At 33.3% G+C, this 19595-nt stretch overlaps 1 protein-coding gene and 1 long non-coding RNA gene across 2 annotated transcripts in view; both read right to left on the reverse strand.

Moving 5' to 3' along the window:
• LOC111055569 overlaps window positions 1-8240 on the reverse strand; it is a 548424-nt gene extending 540184 nt beyond the window's left edge. Inside the window, exon 1 of the mRNA XM_039422878.1 lies at window positions 7571-8240. Within this exon, the coding sequence (XP_039278812.1) occupies window positions 7571-7643 (73 nt within the window). The 5' untranslated portion in view covers window positions 7644-8240. The remainder of the gene's footprint in view (window positions 1-7570) is intronic.
• A 4533-nt stretch (window positions 8241-12773) lies between these two features.
• LOC111044288 lies at window positions 12774-16209 on the reverse strand. Its single transcript, XR_005570871.1, has 3 exons — window positions 15757-16209; window positions 14914-15095; window positions 12774-13242 (listed from the first exon to the last, which is right to left on the reverse strand). It is a non-coding gene; the product is annotated as an uncharacterized LOC111044288 (long non-coding RNA).
• Window positions 16210-19595: the final 3386 nt, after the last annotated feature.

Raw genomic sequence — 19595 nt, forward strand, 5'->3', positions numbered from 1 at the left:
CTCTCATCATCTCCCTCTCCAATCATTGATTGGTTGATTGATTCGTCTGCGAGCGTAAAATAGCGGTTTAATTAGGTTGATTCGGCGCTCTCAAAGTTATGCCCGATACGAGCTCAGATCACCTCGAGCGGGTCCAAAATGCAAGTTTCCTAATCAGTTTCATCACAGCTTACGAGGGTAGTTTGCAGGCTCTGAAATGGTCTGTGATACTGCAGGCAACTAATTAATTATTGAAACTCGCAGCAAACACGAGGTAGCATCCTTCATGAGCTGAAAATTTGAGGATACCATATCTGCTCATCAGGAATTCATCTTCATCTCTTTGTGCCTCCTGCAAGCCGAACAGGTGAAAAACTTGAGATGCCAAAGAGTGTTCCAAATTTTCAGAAATTGATTGGAGGTTTGGCTCCTAGATATATTTTCCAATAAATTTAATTTTTGATTCATCTTTCATTTTATAAAAAAGTTAAATTGGAAATTGATATTTGTCCACTGATAATAACTATAGTAAAAATGATAGTATAAAGAATTTTCTCAAGCAGTCTTCAATTCATTATTCAGTGTATGGCACACATCATTATAAATCGATGAGTTTCCAATTTATTTGAGATGTTGAGTAGTTTTCGATCAGAACATAAACTTTAAGTTTATAGTCTATAGAGTATATAGTCTATATAGTCTATAGAGTATATAGTCTTAAACTTTAAGTTTAAGTTTATAGTCATAAGTCTTTGAAACTTTAATGCTTCGAGGGTGTGTTCTATTTGAGGCCAATGCAGTTGAGAATTCATCAACTGTTTATATTACTTTCGTTGTTGAAATGTCGATAATGATTGATAATTACTAGTAGTTCAGAGAACAGTGGAATTCGCTACACTCACTAAAATCACTATTGACACACGCCCGCCTATTCACACACAAACACACATACAAATTGGATTTAGACTATGATGATATAAATGCAATAGGATCGATGGTAAACGCTGAGAAATAGAATTTCTTTATATTTTTGAGCTGGGATGCACGGTTAAAGAGATAAAAAATCTGAAACTTGAAATGTGGGTCTTGGAGGGGAAATGATTGATTTATAAAAAATTAAAAATTTTCAAGATGTAATGTATGACCGCCTTGGAGCGCTGGGAAATAAAAGTTTCCTACACTTTTGAGCTAGGATGCACGGCTAAAGAGATAAGAAATCTTAAACTTGAAATTTGTGACTAAAGGTGGGAGGTGGGGGTGAATTATCGAATTCTAAAATTTTGAACATGTTATATATGAAATGAAACCACATTAGAGCGCTGATTATAATAGTTAGAATAGGAAAATTATTCTGAGTTTATACAGTATTGAATAATAATTCAAATTATTGCAATTCGTTCCAGATCAAAGTGTGTGAGAGCTATTCTCACTAATCACCTCCTGAACAGCTTCGTGATCGTATCAATCAAATTCAATATTAGTTGGTCAATTATAAGTCACAGTAAAAAGCTTAATTTCGAATAATGGATAGTATTTAGCCCTCAGAACCTACCTTGGAACAACACGCTATACACGACAGGAATCTTTGAGAATAATATTCAAATGCATTTCTTGCAATTATATCGTTTCTGGCGAGTTGGAGTGATCAGTGGCCCTCTATTATCTAACAGTTAAAAAGGGTTGCTCCCTTGCGTGGATATCCGACATGACATGTCAGACCAGCACGAACATGGGGGAGCTGCCCGAAACCTTACGAGTAGGTGTTACATTTCCAACACATGTTCTCGTAATGTGAATTAAATGCTGGTCTTGTAATTCATGTTATCTCAAAGTTGAGGGAAATTTACACCGCTTGACAGGTATATCAAATGCTATTGGATAAGAAGGGCAAAGGTTGTTTGGCCTGAACTGTCAAAACTTCCCCACTAAACACTGCAAACATGTCACATTTAATAGAAGACGACCAGTTTAATTAGTGTAAGGTGTTACTCATTATGTTATATTTCCCATATTGAAATTGCTCGGGGAGTTTTAAGCGCATAAAATATTCATAGAACCATCAACATCTGAAACCCTATTTTTTGAAATGTCATATTTTTGCAAAGAATAATAGTGTTGTAGACAGAATATTGGAGAAATATTTTCTCAGATGACCAAATTCATTATATTTCACGCATTTTGAATTCAAGTTTTATTTATATGAAATCAATTCTATTTGTTCGGTCTCTTCTTTTAACCTGTGATTCGATTTTGTTCATCGTAGTGGGAATTATTCCATATGGAATTTCCACTTGAGTGAAACATCCAAACATCAGAATATATTGTATGAGGATTGAGAAATCACATTTACTTGAGTAGCGATCTCATGAGAGATAATAATTCTCTCTCTAATATTTGATAACGTTTTGGATCCTATAATCTTTTGTCAAGTTTCTAGGTTATATATTATCATCAATCACTTATCACTCTGATTTTCCTAGATTAGAGATTCCACAATAACCTTTTTACAATAGATGAAAAGTGGATAAAAGTGACCAATCTCTATTGAAACCACTCTCCTTGGTCTCGAGATAATTGCAGAGAGATTTCTATTGATCCCGCCCAAGTAAAGTAGTGAGTGAATAATTTATCAGACAAAATGGATAAATCCGTGCTGCAAATCTCAGTGAACGTGCTATGTCTTGTGAATAAATAATGTTAATATGTTGCCAGTGTCGCAGCTAGGAAAATCACAGTGGTTAGTTTGGCACCTCCATTCAGCCAGTGACACTGCAATCATTCCGTCAATATTCAATAGCACTACTCCCCTCTTCAATCGTTCTCGATTAACAAAATTTCATTTTATCTATTCCTCAGATATTCGCCACTCGCCTCTAGTACATGACAAACGTCATCACAAGTCGGAAGGTGATAATATTTTGCACTCATTCCCAATAAGCATAATGTATTCATATTAAATGTAGCAGTTATTTGTTTGATTTATGATGATGAATTGATGCTGTGATGATTGATGATGATTATGATGATGATTACCATACAATTCAAATTATTATTATAGGTACTTCAATTCATTCGCATTGCTATATTTCTATAATACTATTTCCAATAAAATATCCAAAGTAGGGGTACGCTCATATATTTATCTTGGCATAATTTTTGAGAATTCGTCTTAAAAAACTAATTCAAAACAGACGAGTGAGTTTGAAGAATTCTAAAACGACAAAGTAGTAATCTGAGTGAGGCGAGATAGCTTTAAATAGCAACTTCCTCGCTCCAGAAGAGCAGCTCAAAGCATGATCCTGTGAAAAAATCACCTCCCAGAAGACACTTGACGCTTCCAGATTCTAAAATTAGCGATGGATGATGAAAATGCTGGACAAGACGATGGAAAGAGACTTAATCCTTATGCTACTTATGCTGCTTAATCCTTATATTGTGAGATAAGAAGTTTCAGTTACTAGATTGGTAATTGAATAAATTGAGTAAATTAATTGATTAAATAATTGCTAGTAAGAAATGAGAAAGTAATTGGCAGCCATTGAAGTGTCAATGACTTGACAGATCATTTCAGCAGTAGAATCTTTCATTAATATTACCTCATGATTCTCGATGAAGTTAATAGCTGATTTCCTCCAGAAATCGAGTATTAAAGGTAGGGCCTGTTCATTATCTATTAAATCATTTTAATAAGGAATGTACCATCAGAGAACTTCACTTCGCAGTTTTAGTTTAGTTGTATTATTTTCAATATAGTTTTCTTGATTATTCTTATAATTCAATTAATTTCCATCTCTGATATCAATACAAATTTTAGAGATTAACTTGTTTAGTTCCACCTCAATCTATTCAAACATCTAGAGGCCAAGGAAAATTGATCATCAACTGCATTAAAAATATTCACCTTAGCATCAATTATCCCAAAAAGAGTATCACTATAATTATTATAATTTTAATAGTTTACAAATAAGGATGAGAGTAGCTTCTTTTTATTAGAAGATCTTCTTGACTTACAAATCATGAGACCCAAAATAGCCTACTGGTACAATTATAGAGCTTAATCATGTAAAAAGGAATAGGCCTCATTTCCTTGAATATTTTCATATTTGTAGAAAAATATTATCTATATAATATGATTCCATTCAGTTCTGAGTAACTCTATAATGTCAATGGTGGAAAACAACTTGTTTTATATCATGTTGTTTAGGTCATATTCCATGACACGTGAGCTGGGACGACAAGCTTTCCAGCAAATGAAGCTATACTCACCATGTGATTCAGCAGGCTAATCATAATATTAATCATGGTGACAGGCAAAGCGTCTAAACCTATATATGTTGCCCAATAATACAATTATAATGGTTATATAATCGCCATGATAATCCATTACATGGGTCAAACAGTATGACTTGATAATGAGATGTGTCAGCTCAAGGAACACACAGCCGACATCATGTCTTTGAAGATCAATTGGTTGATTATTGTCGAGCCCATTATAGTTCACCTCATGATGCGAATCAATAGCATTATGGTGTACAAATCAGTTTCAATAAGCTTATCAAAACATATTACGATGGTACATGAATATGAGTTAGTGAAAGTCTTGAATAGTAAATACCTATCTGTAATAGTACCTATACTTTGAGAGTAATAGGGCTAAAACAAATTGTAGGAAGGTATTACCCTCTTTTTTGTACTCTCAATATTTTTTTTCAATCAATAACAATTCTACAAACTGCATATTTTAGTTAGTTATTTATCTATTGTACAAAATACTACAATCATAATATAATTATGACATTGAAGGAAAAACTAGGCTGAGCCTGTACTATTTCTCTCCACAAATTTTGATAAAAAGTTAATGTTGTCCAAAGGTTGAGGTTATGATATCACACACTGCTTCGTCACTTGATTTTTGGTCCAGGAATAATGATTTGAAGATTTTGAATTTTGAAGGTTGACATTATTCTTCAAATAAATCACAGAATGTATCACAATGAATAAAAAAATGAAGAAATATTTTACTTATTTTAAAAATTTGAATACAAAATCACAAACCTACCCACTCTTAGTAAGTTACAGCTGTTACCTTTGATATAATAGGGTATTGCAAAATTCTTGACTTTCAAGGGACATTTTAAATTAAATATGATCTCTAGTTGCAATTTACTTTCTAGTAATTATCTTCGACCTTATTCAATAACTCTCTATAATCTCTGCATCTGTATTATCTTGTACCATGGGAATTACATTCTTCTTGTGCAATGGCTCAAGTATGAGCAATTCTCAACCTAGAATCCTTCCACTATTCTAACTATAGTATTGAATGTTCAACTACATTTTCAACAGGTTTTATGGATATGACACTCCTTGCATCAAAAAACAACCCACTCTTATATATTTATTTTTCAACTGAATTTCCCAGTTCTTATAATTTCTTCTGACATATTCCACTTAACACATTCAACTTTATTTTTCCTATAACTACTTTTCAATGAACAGGTACATTACTGTTCATTGTAAACTATATATGTATCACACAATGTAGCCTATATCAAATTTCTTTTTCTTCATACCTATCACAAGTATTACAATTCCTGAATTACGTATTTTCTATTTTTACCTACTTGAATGTAAATATTACTGTTTTCATTGTGTCTTTCAAAGTCCAACTGGTGGATAAAAAATCCCCTATGTCAGAACTATTGTCAACGTAATAAATAGTCCCTCTTCATTTTTGTAATCTTCTACATAATTATAATATATTCTCTTATCTCTCATCATAACATGTAGCGTATCTGCTTTTTCACTATCGAAATTCAAGGTCCAATGATAATAAAATTCTTATCAAAGAAAAAAGTGAGTATTTTCCCTAACCCGAAATTTTCGTCTGCCTTTGTTTACTCTCAGTTTTTCACTGATACTTTTGATTATATCTATTTGAATGAATGGTGATATAATATGGATCACAACTCAATATCTCATTAATCAACGTGGGAGCGTCAGGTCAGCTCTCTTTCTCTCCCAGTTGGCAGCGCGCAAGAGCGTGGATATTGTTTGCGCTTGTCTGGCACAGAGCAGCACGTGACAGAGCAACCCCTCTGAGCCGAGAGAGAGAGAACACGGAGCACCCCACACTGAGACCGAGCGAGCAGTGCAGAGTGCAGAGCAGCCTCCGACTCAGACAGTCGTCCGGCGTAGATCAGCTAAGTTTCAAAATGCTAAACTGAGCGCACACGCATGACGACACCAAGCTCAACTAAAAACAGCTGCACTTCATGTGTTATGTTCACAAACAACACAAAGGCATTGTCGGCTCAAGTATTGTTGCCTACATTACAAATCGATACATACAACGAGCAAAGAACAATGAGCTTCACAGAGGGCAAATGTAGTTACAATGAATGAATTTGGATTCAGAACTATTTTTGAACAAGACTTCTGGCATAAACAACAGATGAAGCAAGCATATAAGTACAATATCAATTATTGATGAAATAGCTCCAAATGTATGTAATGATTCTTGTATTCCTCTACACTGAACTATAAATAGCAATCAATTTAGTACGGTATATACAAGCATATTATATGTCTATCGGTGATTCCAATTAATTTGAGACAGTTCAATTCGTTCCATATATATTTTGTGAATGGAAAAGTAGTAAAACAGCAAACTATTCGAACAGCAAACATAGAATAGAATAATACCTGGGACGTTGAATAATGTGTGGGATGATAATGAACAAATAATTGAAAATCATATTTCATAGAATCTATGTAGGTAATTATGGTTGGTCGACAGAGATTTTAATTATTCACCCATTCCATTATCCTCGCGATGACAATGAATCGAATTTCTTGGAATTATACTCAATTGTGGGTTGGAATATTATAAATGGAAATCCAAATTTCACCATTGCTCTATTATACATAAAACAGGGAAGAATAGTGAATGAAAATTCAACTGGAAGAGCTGTGAATAAATGAGTTGAAAAGTGTTATAATCTGGCTGATAGTAATTGGAAGTTTTATTTGTCTGAGATAGATAGGTAGTTCATAGATAAAATCATTGCCTACTTTTTTGTAATGCAAAAACCCACATCAAGATTTGCTTTTCAATTCACATTATTATTCTGGAGATACTGTACTTGTCTGATAACAACAGTTGAATATCAATATATCAATATCTCATGTATTTCTATTGCATAAACTCCAACATGTAAAAAAGACTGTTTGTTCAAAAGAATCTGATTTTGTTTTTCAATCTTCTGAAATAGTTTCTTGTTCATTTGATTTGTAATTTCCATTACAACTTAATAAATTTGCTTGGTTCTTGAGTTCAGAATAACTGATCGTTATTAAAGCGGATGATAACTGTATACTGTCGAAGTGTTATGGATTAAAGTCCTTAAAAAACTGCTACCTGATTGGTACAATTAAACCTCATCAAACACAAAACCTATCGCGTTTCAATTTTTACCTAAAAAATAACAGTTGGTTCTTCAGATACTTTATTGAGAAAACTCATTGAAATTGGCACATCATGTTAAATTTAAACTTGACATTTGTATGCGAAAGCTATTGTATTTCTTACCTTGAACATTGAAGATAAAGCTCCATCCCACAATGAGGAAGGAGATGAAGGGTATCTGCCGATGATTTCTCATGCTGCTGGTCGCTTCAGTGATGATTCAAGGTTAAGATTCCACTTGCAAGATGATTATGATGATAAGATGACGATCTTACATTGATGCACCTACTTGTTTCTATCCATTCGCGAACTATATGTTCCACAGTTGTAAACAAGCATTTATGTGATAGTAATAGTAATGGTTATGTTGTATATGGAGTAAACACAAATACTGAAGGGGTGGTCACTGTTTAGTGTAGGGATGTACGGTACACTCCATGGACACGTTGGCTGTCATGTAATGATCACTAGTAGAGGTTATGTTAGTTTGGTTGTTATCGCACAGCACTAAAGCACCAGGGCGATGGGATCGCGTAGGTGGGTTATGTTATCGTCAAGTAGAAGGCGAAACCATCACAGAATGGCTGCGAGGCACATCGACATTAGCGAGTATCGAAAATAGAGATGACACAGCCAGTACGTGTTCGAACTCGACGAAGTGGTACAATGTTGGCACACGATCCAAGGAGACAACCAGGCGACAGGCCAGCTACGAACGACCACCGCCGATGTTCACCATACGACAGCATACCAGACACTGGCACTCTGAACGCCCGTCGGAGACTAACCCCTTGTCGGCCACTCGCCTTCTGCGCAGCTGTCAGTCGATCGACTCCAGCACTACTGGCGGCGAAATGCCGAACTACACCATGCTGCTGCCACCACCCACCCACTGACAACATCCACCCAACGGCTTATCAATATCACCTTTGCAAAAATCTAATTACAGTCCGCTATCACAACTAATTACAACGTCGTCTTGCTTCTTCGACGCCTGCAGCATTTACATCTTATGTCTGGTAATTGAAAAGGTGTAATTGGATTATCTACAGTAATCTTCTAATCAGAGTGACTGAAGGTTATTTTACCTAGTATTATCAGATCAGTTCGTGATTTAGATCATTTGTGGAGATTCAATTCAGTTGGACGTAAGCTTCAGGGTATAATTTGCAAATGTCCAACTACAGGAAATAGAAATATTGAATAAGATCCTGTGAAGTTATTGAAAAAAACCGAAGTGTCAAAATGATTTTCAGTTTACATGAACATTGGATAGGCCTACATTAGATAAGAACTCGACACTTCTATTTCATACATGGACTGACATCAACATGGATGGATTCTAGATTAGGCCTATACTGTATGTCTGAAAGTGAATTTAAGATTGTTTTGAAAATTTGAATTATCTTTCGGTCAAACCATGTATAGCTATATTCCTTTTTCGATCCAAATTTAACGATCCAAGAAGAAAAATCTACAAAAGTTGGCTCCGCACTATTTGAATTATTGATCTCAGCATTTCAGTGTGAAATATAGAATGACACTCCACCTTATGATAATGATCGTTATATGATTCTTGAAAGATTAACGGTTGAAATGTTTTGTCGGAAGCATGAATAGACTTAGCAAGAGAGGAAATTTCAAAATCTTATGGCTTGAAAGTTGAAAGACTTTGTGTTGAAATTCAAATTTCAAATAATCTTCCATTATTTCCGTTGAATTGAGTTTTCCAGACTTATGAGAATTCATTATACAATTTCAATGTACTTCAGATTCAAGAAATACCATATCAATAATTGCTCATAGAATTTGAATATAGCCACTAGAATCATATTTGCGAGAAAGTTTGAGCAATTGAATTGAGACACACCATGATAATCCAAAAGCAGTTTCAAAACAAAGAATACACATTACTGGATGAAGTAGTTCCACAATGCATTCCACGATGATTTCCTTGAGTATGGATTCAACCAATAAGCTATCGTACAAGACTTTAATTCCCTTATATCTCGAGAGGAAACCTCACAGGGTTGTATACAGTTATGATCTCTCCCACTACACTATGGAAAGCGAAGTACTTATCCAATTAAACAGATTGTTCAAATGACAATTTCAGTTGCAGTTTTAGAAACTTGGCCAATGTATTTGTGCAGAACGCTCTAGAAGCGTTCTCAATGAAGTATTTGCGTTAAAACTGGTGCAAGAAACTTTGTTGGCAAGCTAAACGAAGGCGAAGAGTCAAAAAGCGGAACATCCAGTTTGCTCTATATGAATGTGATCATACAGAATCACGCTTATGCTTCCTGTAAATATGGAACAGTGCTATTCAACCATCTAATTCTTGATGCTTTTCCAGGTCAACCCTTTCCTCATACTGTTCTTCGAGAGAATAACTTCTAGCTCGAAAATTAATTTCCAATCAGAGTGACTGCCTCTGCGATTCTGGCATCATGATATAACGAAATCATTGAAACGTCATCTTGAAAAGTCCCCCACATCATGAGAAGCAGGATTGAAATCAGTGCTTTCACAATATGGCACAGTGTGATTTCCATCACAAAAAGTTGCGCCAATGTGAGAGAAAGGGAATGTGTTCTTGAGTAGAGCACATCAATTATTCTTTCCCTCTCTTTTGAGAAGAAAATTGACAATAATTATTTAATGAAAAAGCATGTTTTGTAGTAGAAAGCATCTTAACGTGAATTTCTCAAAACTATACAAAAATTAAAGATTCCATGAAATAATTATTTTTAACCTAATCATATTTCACGAACTCTTAGGAGCCTTTCGCACATTTGAAGCGGGATGAGTGCGGGAAGCTGAACAAGTCAGTTATCATAGTTTTATATTCGGTTTCAAAATCATTCCTCACACGCCCGCATCGGTATATACGGAAAACTCCTGTTAAATATACAAATACCAGCAGAAACCCGTGCTCCGCAAGGATCTATTTTGAAACTTGACAAACTGAAAACTTGACTTAATGAAATTTTGAAGAATTGAAATAGGCCTATAACCATCCTTGGTTAATTAAGAATCTACATGCAAAATTGCAAGTTAGTTTCAGTCCAGTAGCTTAGACGTGATGATGCGTTAAACATAATTTTCCTATCCCGTACGTGTATAAGCCAGCTCTTTACTCTATTATAGATATAGTTAACGACTTCAAGAGATACAACTGTGAAACAAAATAGTGGTGAAACTATGATAGCGCCGGAAGTGTCTCAATCACAATAGTAAGTTACTACATGAAATTTTTGAAAATGATTTGAAAAAAAAAATGTTAAAACAACAGAACTGAAAGTTATCAACCTTAATATTCTCCATTAGAGAGCCTTTGTTTGAGCTGAATGTAAATCTATATACATAAAAATGAATGTCTGTTTGTTTGTTCCCTATAGACTTGAAAACTACTTGACATAACGACAAACTTTGGGAATATGTTGTGTGAATATTGGGGATGGTTTCTGAAGAGAAATTTTAATAGGGGGGATAATAATAATTATTTATTAATCCATTTTACAGACCTATGTTTTTGAAATTGTCGACAGAGCGGCTACCGAAGAACGGAAAGATGATCATGATTCAAGATCATATTGCGATAATACTGTGATAAATTGTGTAATGGTATTAAAACGGTAGTTTGGAGTTTAAGTTAGTGTAGTTGATTGGTACCAGCTGTAGATGATCGTTCCTTAGAAGATCTATACAAATAATTATCACTACCTGGAAATAAAAATTATCACATTGAAAAACTGGAAAATGTTGGAAAAAAGTATTCAACTCATGAAAGAGAGTTTTTCATATTGCATCCATTAATTACTGAAGAATGAAAGAATAATTTAAAAAATTTTGAATTTAGCATAGCTTATATTCATCCAAAAATAGAAGATGGAAAGAATATGGAATTCTGTGTATCGTACATCTCATATTTCCTGGGCCATCTATTGACAATCAACAACTATGATAACATTGAATTCATTTCTGAAACACTGATCTATTTTTTTTAATTCAAAACTTCACTGTTAGAATGATATTACTACCAATTGATTGAGAAGAATATGTTTTCAGAATAATAAATGCTGAATATGACTAAGCACATAGGAAGCCGTATTGAGATGTAAATAAAAATATTGATTGCCAGATGAATTTCATGATTCACCAAATAAAGTCAAATGTGACATGAGATACATTGACCTTTTGGCGGTACGAAGTTCGCCGGGTAGGCTAGTTGTAAATAAAGCTCTATTATTAATAGTCAACGCTGGAAAAAGACAGGCTCTATCACCAGGAATACTATAAATTCTATGAGGGACCAGTAAGCCATTAATTTTGAGTAGTTCAATCACTTCCACTATGGACACTGGATACATTATGGACAATCAATGAATCAATACGTTTTAGTAATGCAATTCAATTCAAAAATACGTATGAAATTTATTAGCTACAGAATAAAAAACTTATGATTCCAGTGACCCCGACTACTACAATATGAATAACCATTTGGATCGAATATAAGGAATTACATCTCTCATCAACTCGTACTTTTTATTCACAAAATATAAACAGAAAAAAATATGATTGAGTTATATTGAATGAACGGCTAAGGTTTGTCGTACAAATTTAATAAATGTAGGTATATGTTTTTTTTTTGTAATCTTGTTGTCTATCAAGAACGTTTTCAATGTGATTTTTAATGGCAATAGAATTTGAATTTGAAAGGAGAATTATCAACAAACTCCTAACCAAAGAGAATCTCTGTGCTCTGTTCTAATCGGAATGTTTGAGCTGTGGTATGAGACTCCATATACAGCTGATAGAAGGCGCAAACCAAACTGGCCAAGAATACAACAAATAATCAGTTTAAAGTACTTTGAAATGTAATTTTAAATCACTTTAAAGCACTTTTAAATTATTGTACAATGATTTACAATGCTTTAAGTGGGCAAAATTGTGATTTATAAACTACTTGAAAATCATTTGAAATCACTTTCAAATGATTGAATAAGTTCTTCAGAATCATTTAGAATCATCGATTTATGTACTTTTCAAATCACTTCAAAGCATTTCAAAGTAGATTTAAATCACTTTTAAATTACTTTTAAATGATTGTACAATGATTTACAATGCTTTAAGTGGGCAAAATTGTGATTTATAAATTACTTTCAAATGATTAAATAAGTTCTTAAAAATCATTTAGAATCATCGATTTATGTACTTTTTAAATCACTTCAAAGCATTTCAAACTAGATTCAAATCACTTTTAAATTACTTTTAAATGATTGTAAAATGATTTACAATGCTTTAAGTGGGCAAAATTGTGATTTATAAACTACTTGAAAATCACTTTCAAATGATTAAATAAGTTCTTAAAAATCATTTAGAATCATCGATTTATGTACTTTTTAAATCACTTCAAAGCATTTCAAAGTAGATTAAAAACACTTTTAAATTACTCTCAAATCACTCTACAATGATTTACAATGCTTTAAGTGAGCAAAATTATGATTAATAAACTACTTTAAATCACTTTAGAAATGATTGAATAAGTTCTTCAGAATGATTCAAAATCATTGACATATAATCTCCTTTATAGAATAAATAGTATATTCAGCTGGATTTGAAAAAATTACATAACTTCAAAATTGATGAATAAATCCTTTACTTAAACATTCATAATTAACATAGTAATGCGACGAATTGTATTTTATGGCTGGAGCTCCAAATTAAAATTTTCAAGTGTCTCGACTTCATTGACTTCAGCAGACGACTGTTTCTTCTCCTTTTCTCCATGTCTGTGAACAAAAATTGAATCAACTTGATTTCAATGTCATCTTTATTGTATAACTTCAGGTACAAAAATAAGTCAAAACGGAAGCATTTGACCTGTAGGTCCACAGCAGATCAAGTTCAAAGGAAAACAAAATTGGAACCTCAGTTATGTACATTATCAATCAATCAATCAATCAATAATTATTATGAAGAATGTCATCTAAATTTGGAAAGAACATGTTTACTTCACTTATCTGTTAGAATACAAAGTTATTGTCATAAGAGCTCGTGGTATTCAATTCTTCCAGTTGCTCTCCTAAAAATGTAATTTTTCACTTCTAGATGAATTCTACTAGAATATTTTAACGACGGCTCTGTGTTTCAAATCAATAAAACAAAAAAATAGAATATCAAATCAATGGGTGAAACTCATCTCATTGGGGACATGGGACGGTCAAGCGAGAACAATACAACTGCAATACCCTTTGGCAGGTAGATTTAGCACATTTTCGACCCTTGTGCAATGAAGCATATGCCCCCTCCTGTTATGTTTAGTAACTTTATTCGACACTTAGCATTTAGAATTCTACTTATATTTGGAAAGATAGAGCTCATTTAGAAAAAATGGTTCGACTTCATCATCATGGAACATAATTTTGAGCCAATTCAAATATTATCAAAGAACAATTATAGTACAGCTTTACTATTCTACTACCTAATAACAGAATATCTATACTATGTAGAGTAGTATAGGTAGAGTCGTAGAGAGTTCAAGGTATGGTATATAATACAGTGTAGTAGACTATATAATAGTCATAGAATGAAAAAAAAACATTAGGACAAGGCTCTTTGGGCCGCTGATTCAATGGATTTATTGGGCAGTTTTATTATATTATGTCAAACAATTCATGTTTTTTATGGCTCAGAGTAATAGGACTTGAGCATCACTACATAGTGGCCCAGCACAAGTGCGTTTACAATTTATTGTGATTGTTAAGGATATATCAATGTGTAATGCTAGTTTTTAAGTTTATAAAAATTATCATAGTAGACCAAAGACTTGAAGAAAATACTCTATTTATGATGAACTTACAAGTTTATACATTTGAATATATAAAACTAATTTCATGTGCTACTTGATATTTTTCAAACGATACATATGTATACATATGTATATATGTATACACATGTCGAGTTGTAAGTTGTGGACCAGAGTGTTGGGTTTTGGCGTAAATTTTGAAAATATATTATTTTTGCTAATTTATCTGGATGGGGGCTATGTGGAGTGTTAATCCCAGATTTGTAGCTTACTACAAATCAATTAATATTTCCAATACTGAGTAACGATCAGCATCATAATGACCACCTCCCAAATTGAAAAAATCAACTTAGATATTCAATATTGCAGATCCTGGATGGAATGACTCATTTTTTTATTAAATAGAATAGAATGACTCCTTCATTTTAATGTCGTGGCGAAGTTTGGACAGTAGTGTCCACTCTACCACTCAACCACGGTGTTTGTGGATGTCATGTTTAATGGCGAAATAAAGTTTTTGAGTCAGTGAAGTAGTATTTTCTATTCAAGTGGGATTTTGTCTGGCTGATATTAATATTGCCAAATTAGCGTTGTTGAAAAATATGAAGCAAGCTACACAGTAAACTTCAAAAAGATAAATTTGCTGAAATCTTACCAATCATAACTTTAGTTATGAGAAGGCCCTTGAATGGTTTTTTCTCTATCTCATGGTCGTCCTTGCGTTGAACTCTTTTCCACGAAAAGTATATGGCAACGAAGGGTCACCAGCTTCCCCATGATACTCGTGATTGTGCGCCCCTTCAAAGCTGTATCGGCGCATGACGCGACATACGTCTCCTTTGAACAATGAAAAAACAATATATTTTAGTTGGATGATAATATCAAAATTAAAGTATTCTCAAAGGGATCAAGTATATCTATCTGATGAATTCATAATGTAACCTTTGTTTTTTACAATTTCCAAAAAACTCTATCAAATAACTTAGAAAGCAGATTATGTATGTAGATCATTTTTGTTCTAAGTGCTTAGTTCTGTTTCATTTAGTGGAATTTATAGTTACGGCAAAAAATAATATTTTTGAAGTAGGGGTTTAAATTCAAGATTGAATACGAAAAAAATAATAGCTAGTGATTTGAAAAAATTTGGAATGCTGAAGATTTGACAAAAATCATAGGCTCTGATACTCTTATACCGATTGAAATAAGAGACTAAATATATAACCCAAATTTGTGGGCTATCGTATGATGACCGGTAAAAAATATAAGCTTGTTCAGTCCTCTAGCTCATTACAGCCTATCAGGTCAGGTAGAATTCAACTAGTCAACCAAAATGAATTAACTGAACCTACCTAATATAGGTAGAAAAGACAGAACGCAAGCTAGATCTATAAAATATAATAATAATGTGTATTTTCTCCAAGCTACTCTATAGTAGATATACTTTTATCAGTCTATGATTCAAACTTCCATAAATAAAGTAATATTATTGTGTACTTACATTGATAATAGAAGATCAAGTGACTTCAAAACAAATAAATTCCCGGATAAAACACTGGAAACATGAACTGTAATCTGTATTCAATACATGATGAACTGAACTAACTGGCCCTTGCGACTGACTAGTGACAGTTTAGTGACTACAACACTACAACTAACCAAAAGGCAAACCCAACCAAAAAGGGCGCGAAATACTCCGACTGAGAAGGAGTGAGTTGAGAAAGAGAGGGTAGACCAGTGGACAATGGTGACAGACCTACACTATTACAAAAGAAGGGACTATTATTCGAAACTGTGGAGCAGGTAGTAAGTGGAGAGACTCAAACTATATAGCCTACCGTACTGGAAAATATAACATAGTAATAGAAAGCATATGCAGTTGAATAGAGAAGAGAGAGAGCATAGAGTGTAGAAATGATGGATCATGGATGAGATTAGATTAGATTAGAGTTCTTTATTTATGTATGTTATGTTACAATATATTATTATACTGCTGGCTTATACACTAATTTACGTTAAATGACAATATTGCTTATTATTAAACGAATTTTACAAGATATGAAGAGTTAATTAATGAGAATAGAGATTGAATGCAATTTGAATAACGATAACATTGCGATGTACCGTATCTTCATAAATCGCGGTGTTTCGACAAATAATTGTCCTTTCTCTAAAAATGATATGGAATAATATCCCTCCGATTTGGATGGATAGAGAAAGAGGGGTTGAGTGGTGTGGTAGACGAGGTTAATAAAAATATAGACAAAAAAAACTATAGAAAAGGTTGCTGATCTGAGTTGATTTTTTTCAGTTCTACTCACTGCAAAAGCTAATACTCTGAAGTTCACCCATAATATTTTATGGCGAACAATTTTTGAGAGCAATATTCATTCTCTGTTATGTACCGCATACAACCTAACTGGTTAGGTATCTAGGAGGCAAATCCTCCTAGGTATCTAGGAGGTACCTAACAGGAGGCAAAAATCAATCAGATGAGCAATTGGCGACAAAGAGTGGACTCGGGTGTTAAAATTGGGCAGGGAGTCTTCCTCAACTCTCTCATGTTGGACTACCAACCAACCAACTCACAACTTTGGCTCGATATGGTGTAATTGGAAAACTAGTAGCACCCAACTTCAAGACACGAAATAAAATTATCATTCAGCAAGAAATGTTATTGTTGTGATCATGAATCTGATCGAATAAACACCGATTCTGATAGAAGTAAGTATTCCTGAGAAATAAACGATTCTACTATTGAAAAACTTTCTGTACGGTACCGGTATTCTAATATCAAGCCTCCATACCTACAATCCGGACAATCCTACAATCCTACAATCCATCCTACAATCCTACAATCCGGTAATTTGATATGATGATAATAATAATAAGAAAACTATTTTCTTGAGCTTCTTGAAGCCAGTGATAGTTAAGCCAGTTACACACATCGATTTTTGGACGTTCGATTTTTTGCCGTCCTTATAAATCCACCAGATTAAACGAGACTTGAAACTCTTGAATACATTATCTGTTTGCCAAGTTATGCAACTGTCGGAAAAGTAATAAAATAATATCCTCCCCATTAATACGCAACTGGAATAAGATTGATACGATACGGTATCAGAGAAAGTGTAAAATAGGCCTACTAAAACTAAAGAAGACTTGTAAAATGCTGCGAGACCTCAAAATTAAGTAATATGGTTCAAATTAGAAAAGAAATGAAAAAACTAAATTGCAATTCATCCTGATTTAAAAGGATTCTCAACTCCGGCTACGAAATGATCTTGACAATATAATTTCGCTTGTATAGCCTATGCTAAAAACTAAGCACCTGAATGAAGTAAGTGAGGCGTGAGCTATTTTCTCTTTCTCCTTCATGTTGTGTAATGAAAAAATCGTGTGTCTCTTGTGTGATGGTTATATTTTACAAGCTCATTCCAAGCCTTGAAGAACCACAGATTAATATAGAATCACTGTATGATTCTCAAAAATGTAGTAATTGCAATGATTGAATTGACTCCTGTACAGGGGAGTATCGTTGGCATAACATTTGCTGTTCTCACAACTTTACTTGAATTGGTTCCTGAGTTTCTTTCATAGAATTCAATTTGATATCTCTAATCTATTTCAATACTCAACCATGAAAACCAATTTTCGAATCATAGTATCAATCAGACCCTTTGGATATCGATCTTCTAGTAGTTAACAGAACCAAAATGCAAAGAGTATAAAAAAACCCACCAGTCACTGGTGGTAGGGCTGTGGTTGGGTGCAAAGTAAATGCTGTTATTATTGTAAATGGAAATAAATACGAATATCTCCACTTTCGAGGTGAATTTCATTTCAAAGACTTGAGAGATATCCTCTATTTTTCTTTCAAATAGTCTCCAATTTATCATAAGAGACAATACAGTAAGTTAATATTCTTTGACATTCAATATTTCGATTCCCGTTAATTGAATCAAGCGACTACAATGTAATTGAAGGTATTTAAGTGCTCTCTGATTAATATATAGATCTACTGGGTAGATTAATTGAGTCAGTATGTAATTAATAACTTGGTTGTTGAATTCTGGAAATTACTACTTATCACAATTTCTGAAAAACTACTTTATGGGTTGTGATGAAACTTATTATTTCTTATACATAGAAACATTAAGATTGAAAAAACAACAGCTTTCCAAGATCCTAGATGTTTACCAATCATGCAGCTATCTTGTGGATATAATAACTTTAACTTCAAGAAATTTTCAGGACTGTTTTCAGAGACAAATATTGTTGAAGCGTTTGAGTTATATGAACTGTGATGAGCTTCTAGAAAATGTGATACAAATAAGATACTTTTTTCTCCTCTCAATACTCTCAATATTATTATGATAGTTTTTGTGATATGTTGATACACAAAATTAACGATGTATTTACTCCGCATGTGCTGGAAGTTTACGTGTAATTGATTAATACAGTACCGTATCAATAAATGAAATCAAATATTGGGCTTATCGAGAAGTAATGACAATCGTTCAAGTATTTAGTCTGAATCGTATCTGAAAATGACACTTCAACATCAGTAGCAAGTTCTATTTGCACAAAAGAGGAAATCTATACAGGTTTATTTCAACATGAAATTCAATAGTGTGTCGTCCAATAAAGTATGTAATGAAAACATTTGGGGTATGTTGGGTGTGCTCTGTAGATGTGAGATTCTCTAAAATTATAATTAGTAGATAACCCATGTTCCGCAATGGCGGTCTAATTAAAAACTTGACCCACTGAAATATTCAAGAATTCAAAATAGGCCTATAACCATCCTCGGTAAATTAAGAATCAATATGCAAAATATTTCAAGTCAATCAGCTCAGTAGTTCTGGTGTGATGATAAGTCATTCGTGAATTTCCTGTCACCTACGTCTGTCTATTAGCCAATATTATTTCCTTAATTAGGCTATATTATAGATAACTCTAAAACATCAACACAGACAAATTATTATCGTGATTCACATGATGATACGGAAGATAATTGAATGAAGATCTAAAACTTACATGTAGGCCTACATTATTTTGCTGTAAACTTACTATAATCTTGATAGATACTATAAATTAGGATAGGAAGAGAGTTATGAGAGTTTCAGCTGCAAATCTTCCAAAAACTAGTGTGACAACCTCTTTCACCTACAAAAAGTGTTACAAAACTGTAGTGTGTTCTGTAAAATGTTATTGCCTTTATATTATATTTGCGACACGTTTCCTACAATCAAACTTCTATATTATGCATTTATAATATTTCAAACGTTAATTCATTCTTCAGAAGTTCATATTTATCAACATTTATTATGTTTCTAT

The sequence above is a fragment of the Nilaparvata lugens genome, chromosome 3 (genome assembly GCF_014356525.2).
Source record: "Nilaparvata lugens isolate BPH chromosome 3, ASM1435652v1, whole genome shotgun sequence".
In the NCBI taxonomy this organism is placed as follows: domain Eukaryota; kingdom Metazoa; phylum Arthropoda; class Insecta; order Hemiptera; family Delphacidae; genus Nilaparvata; species Nilaparvata lugens.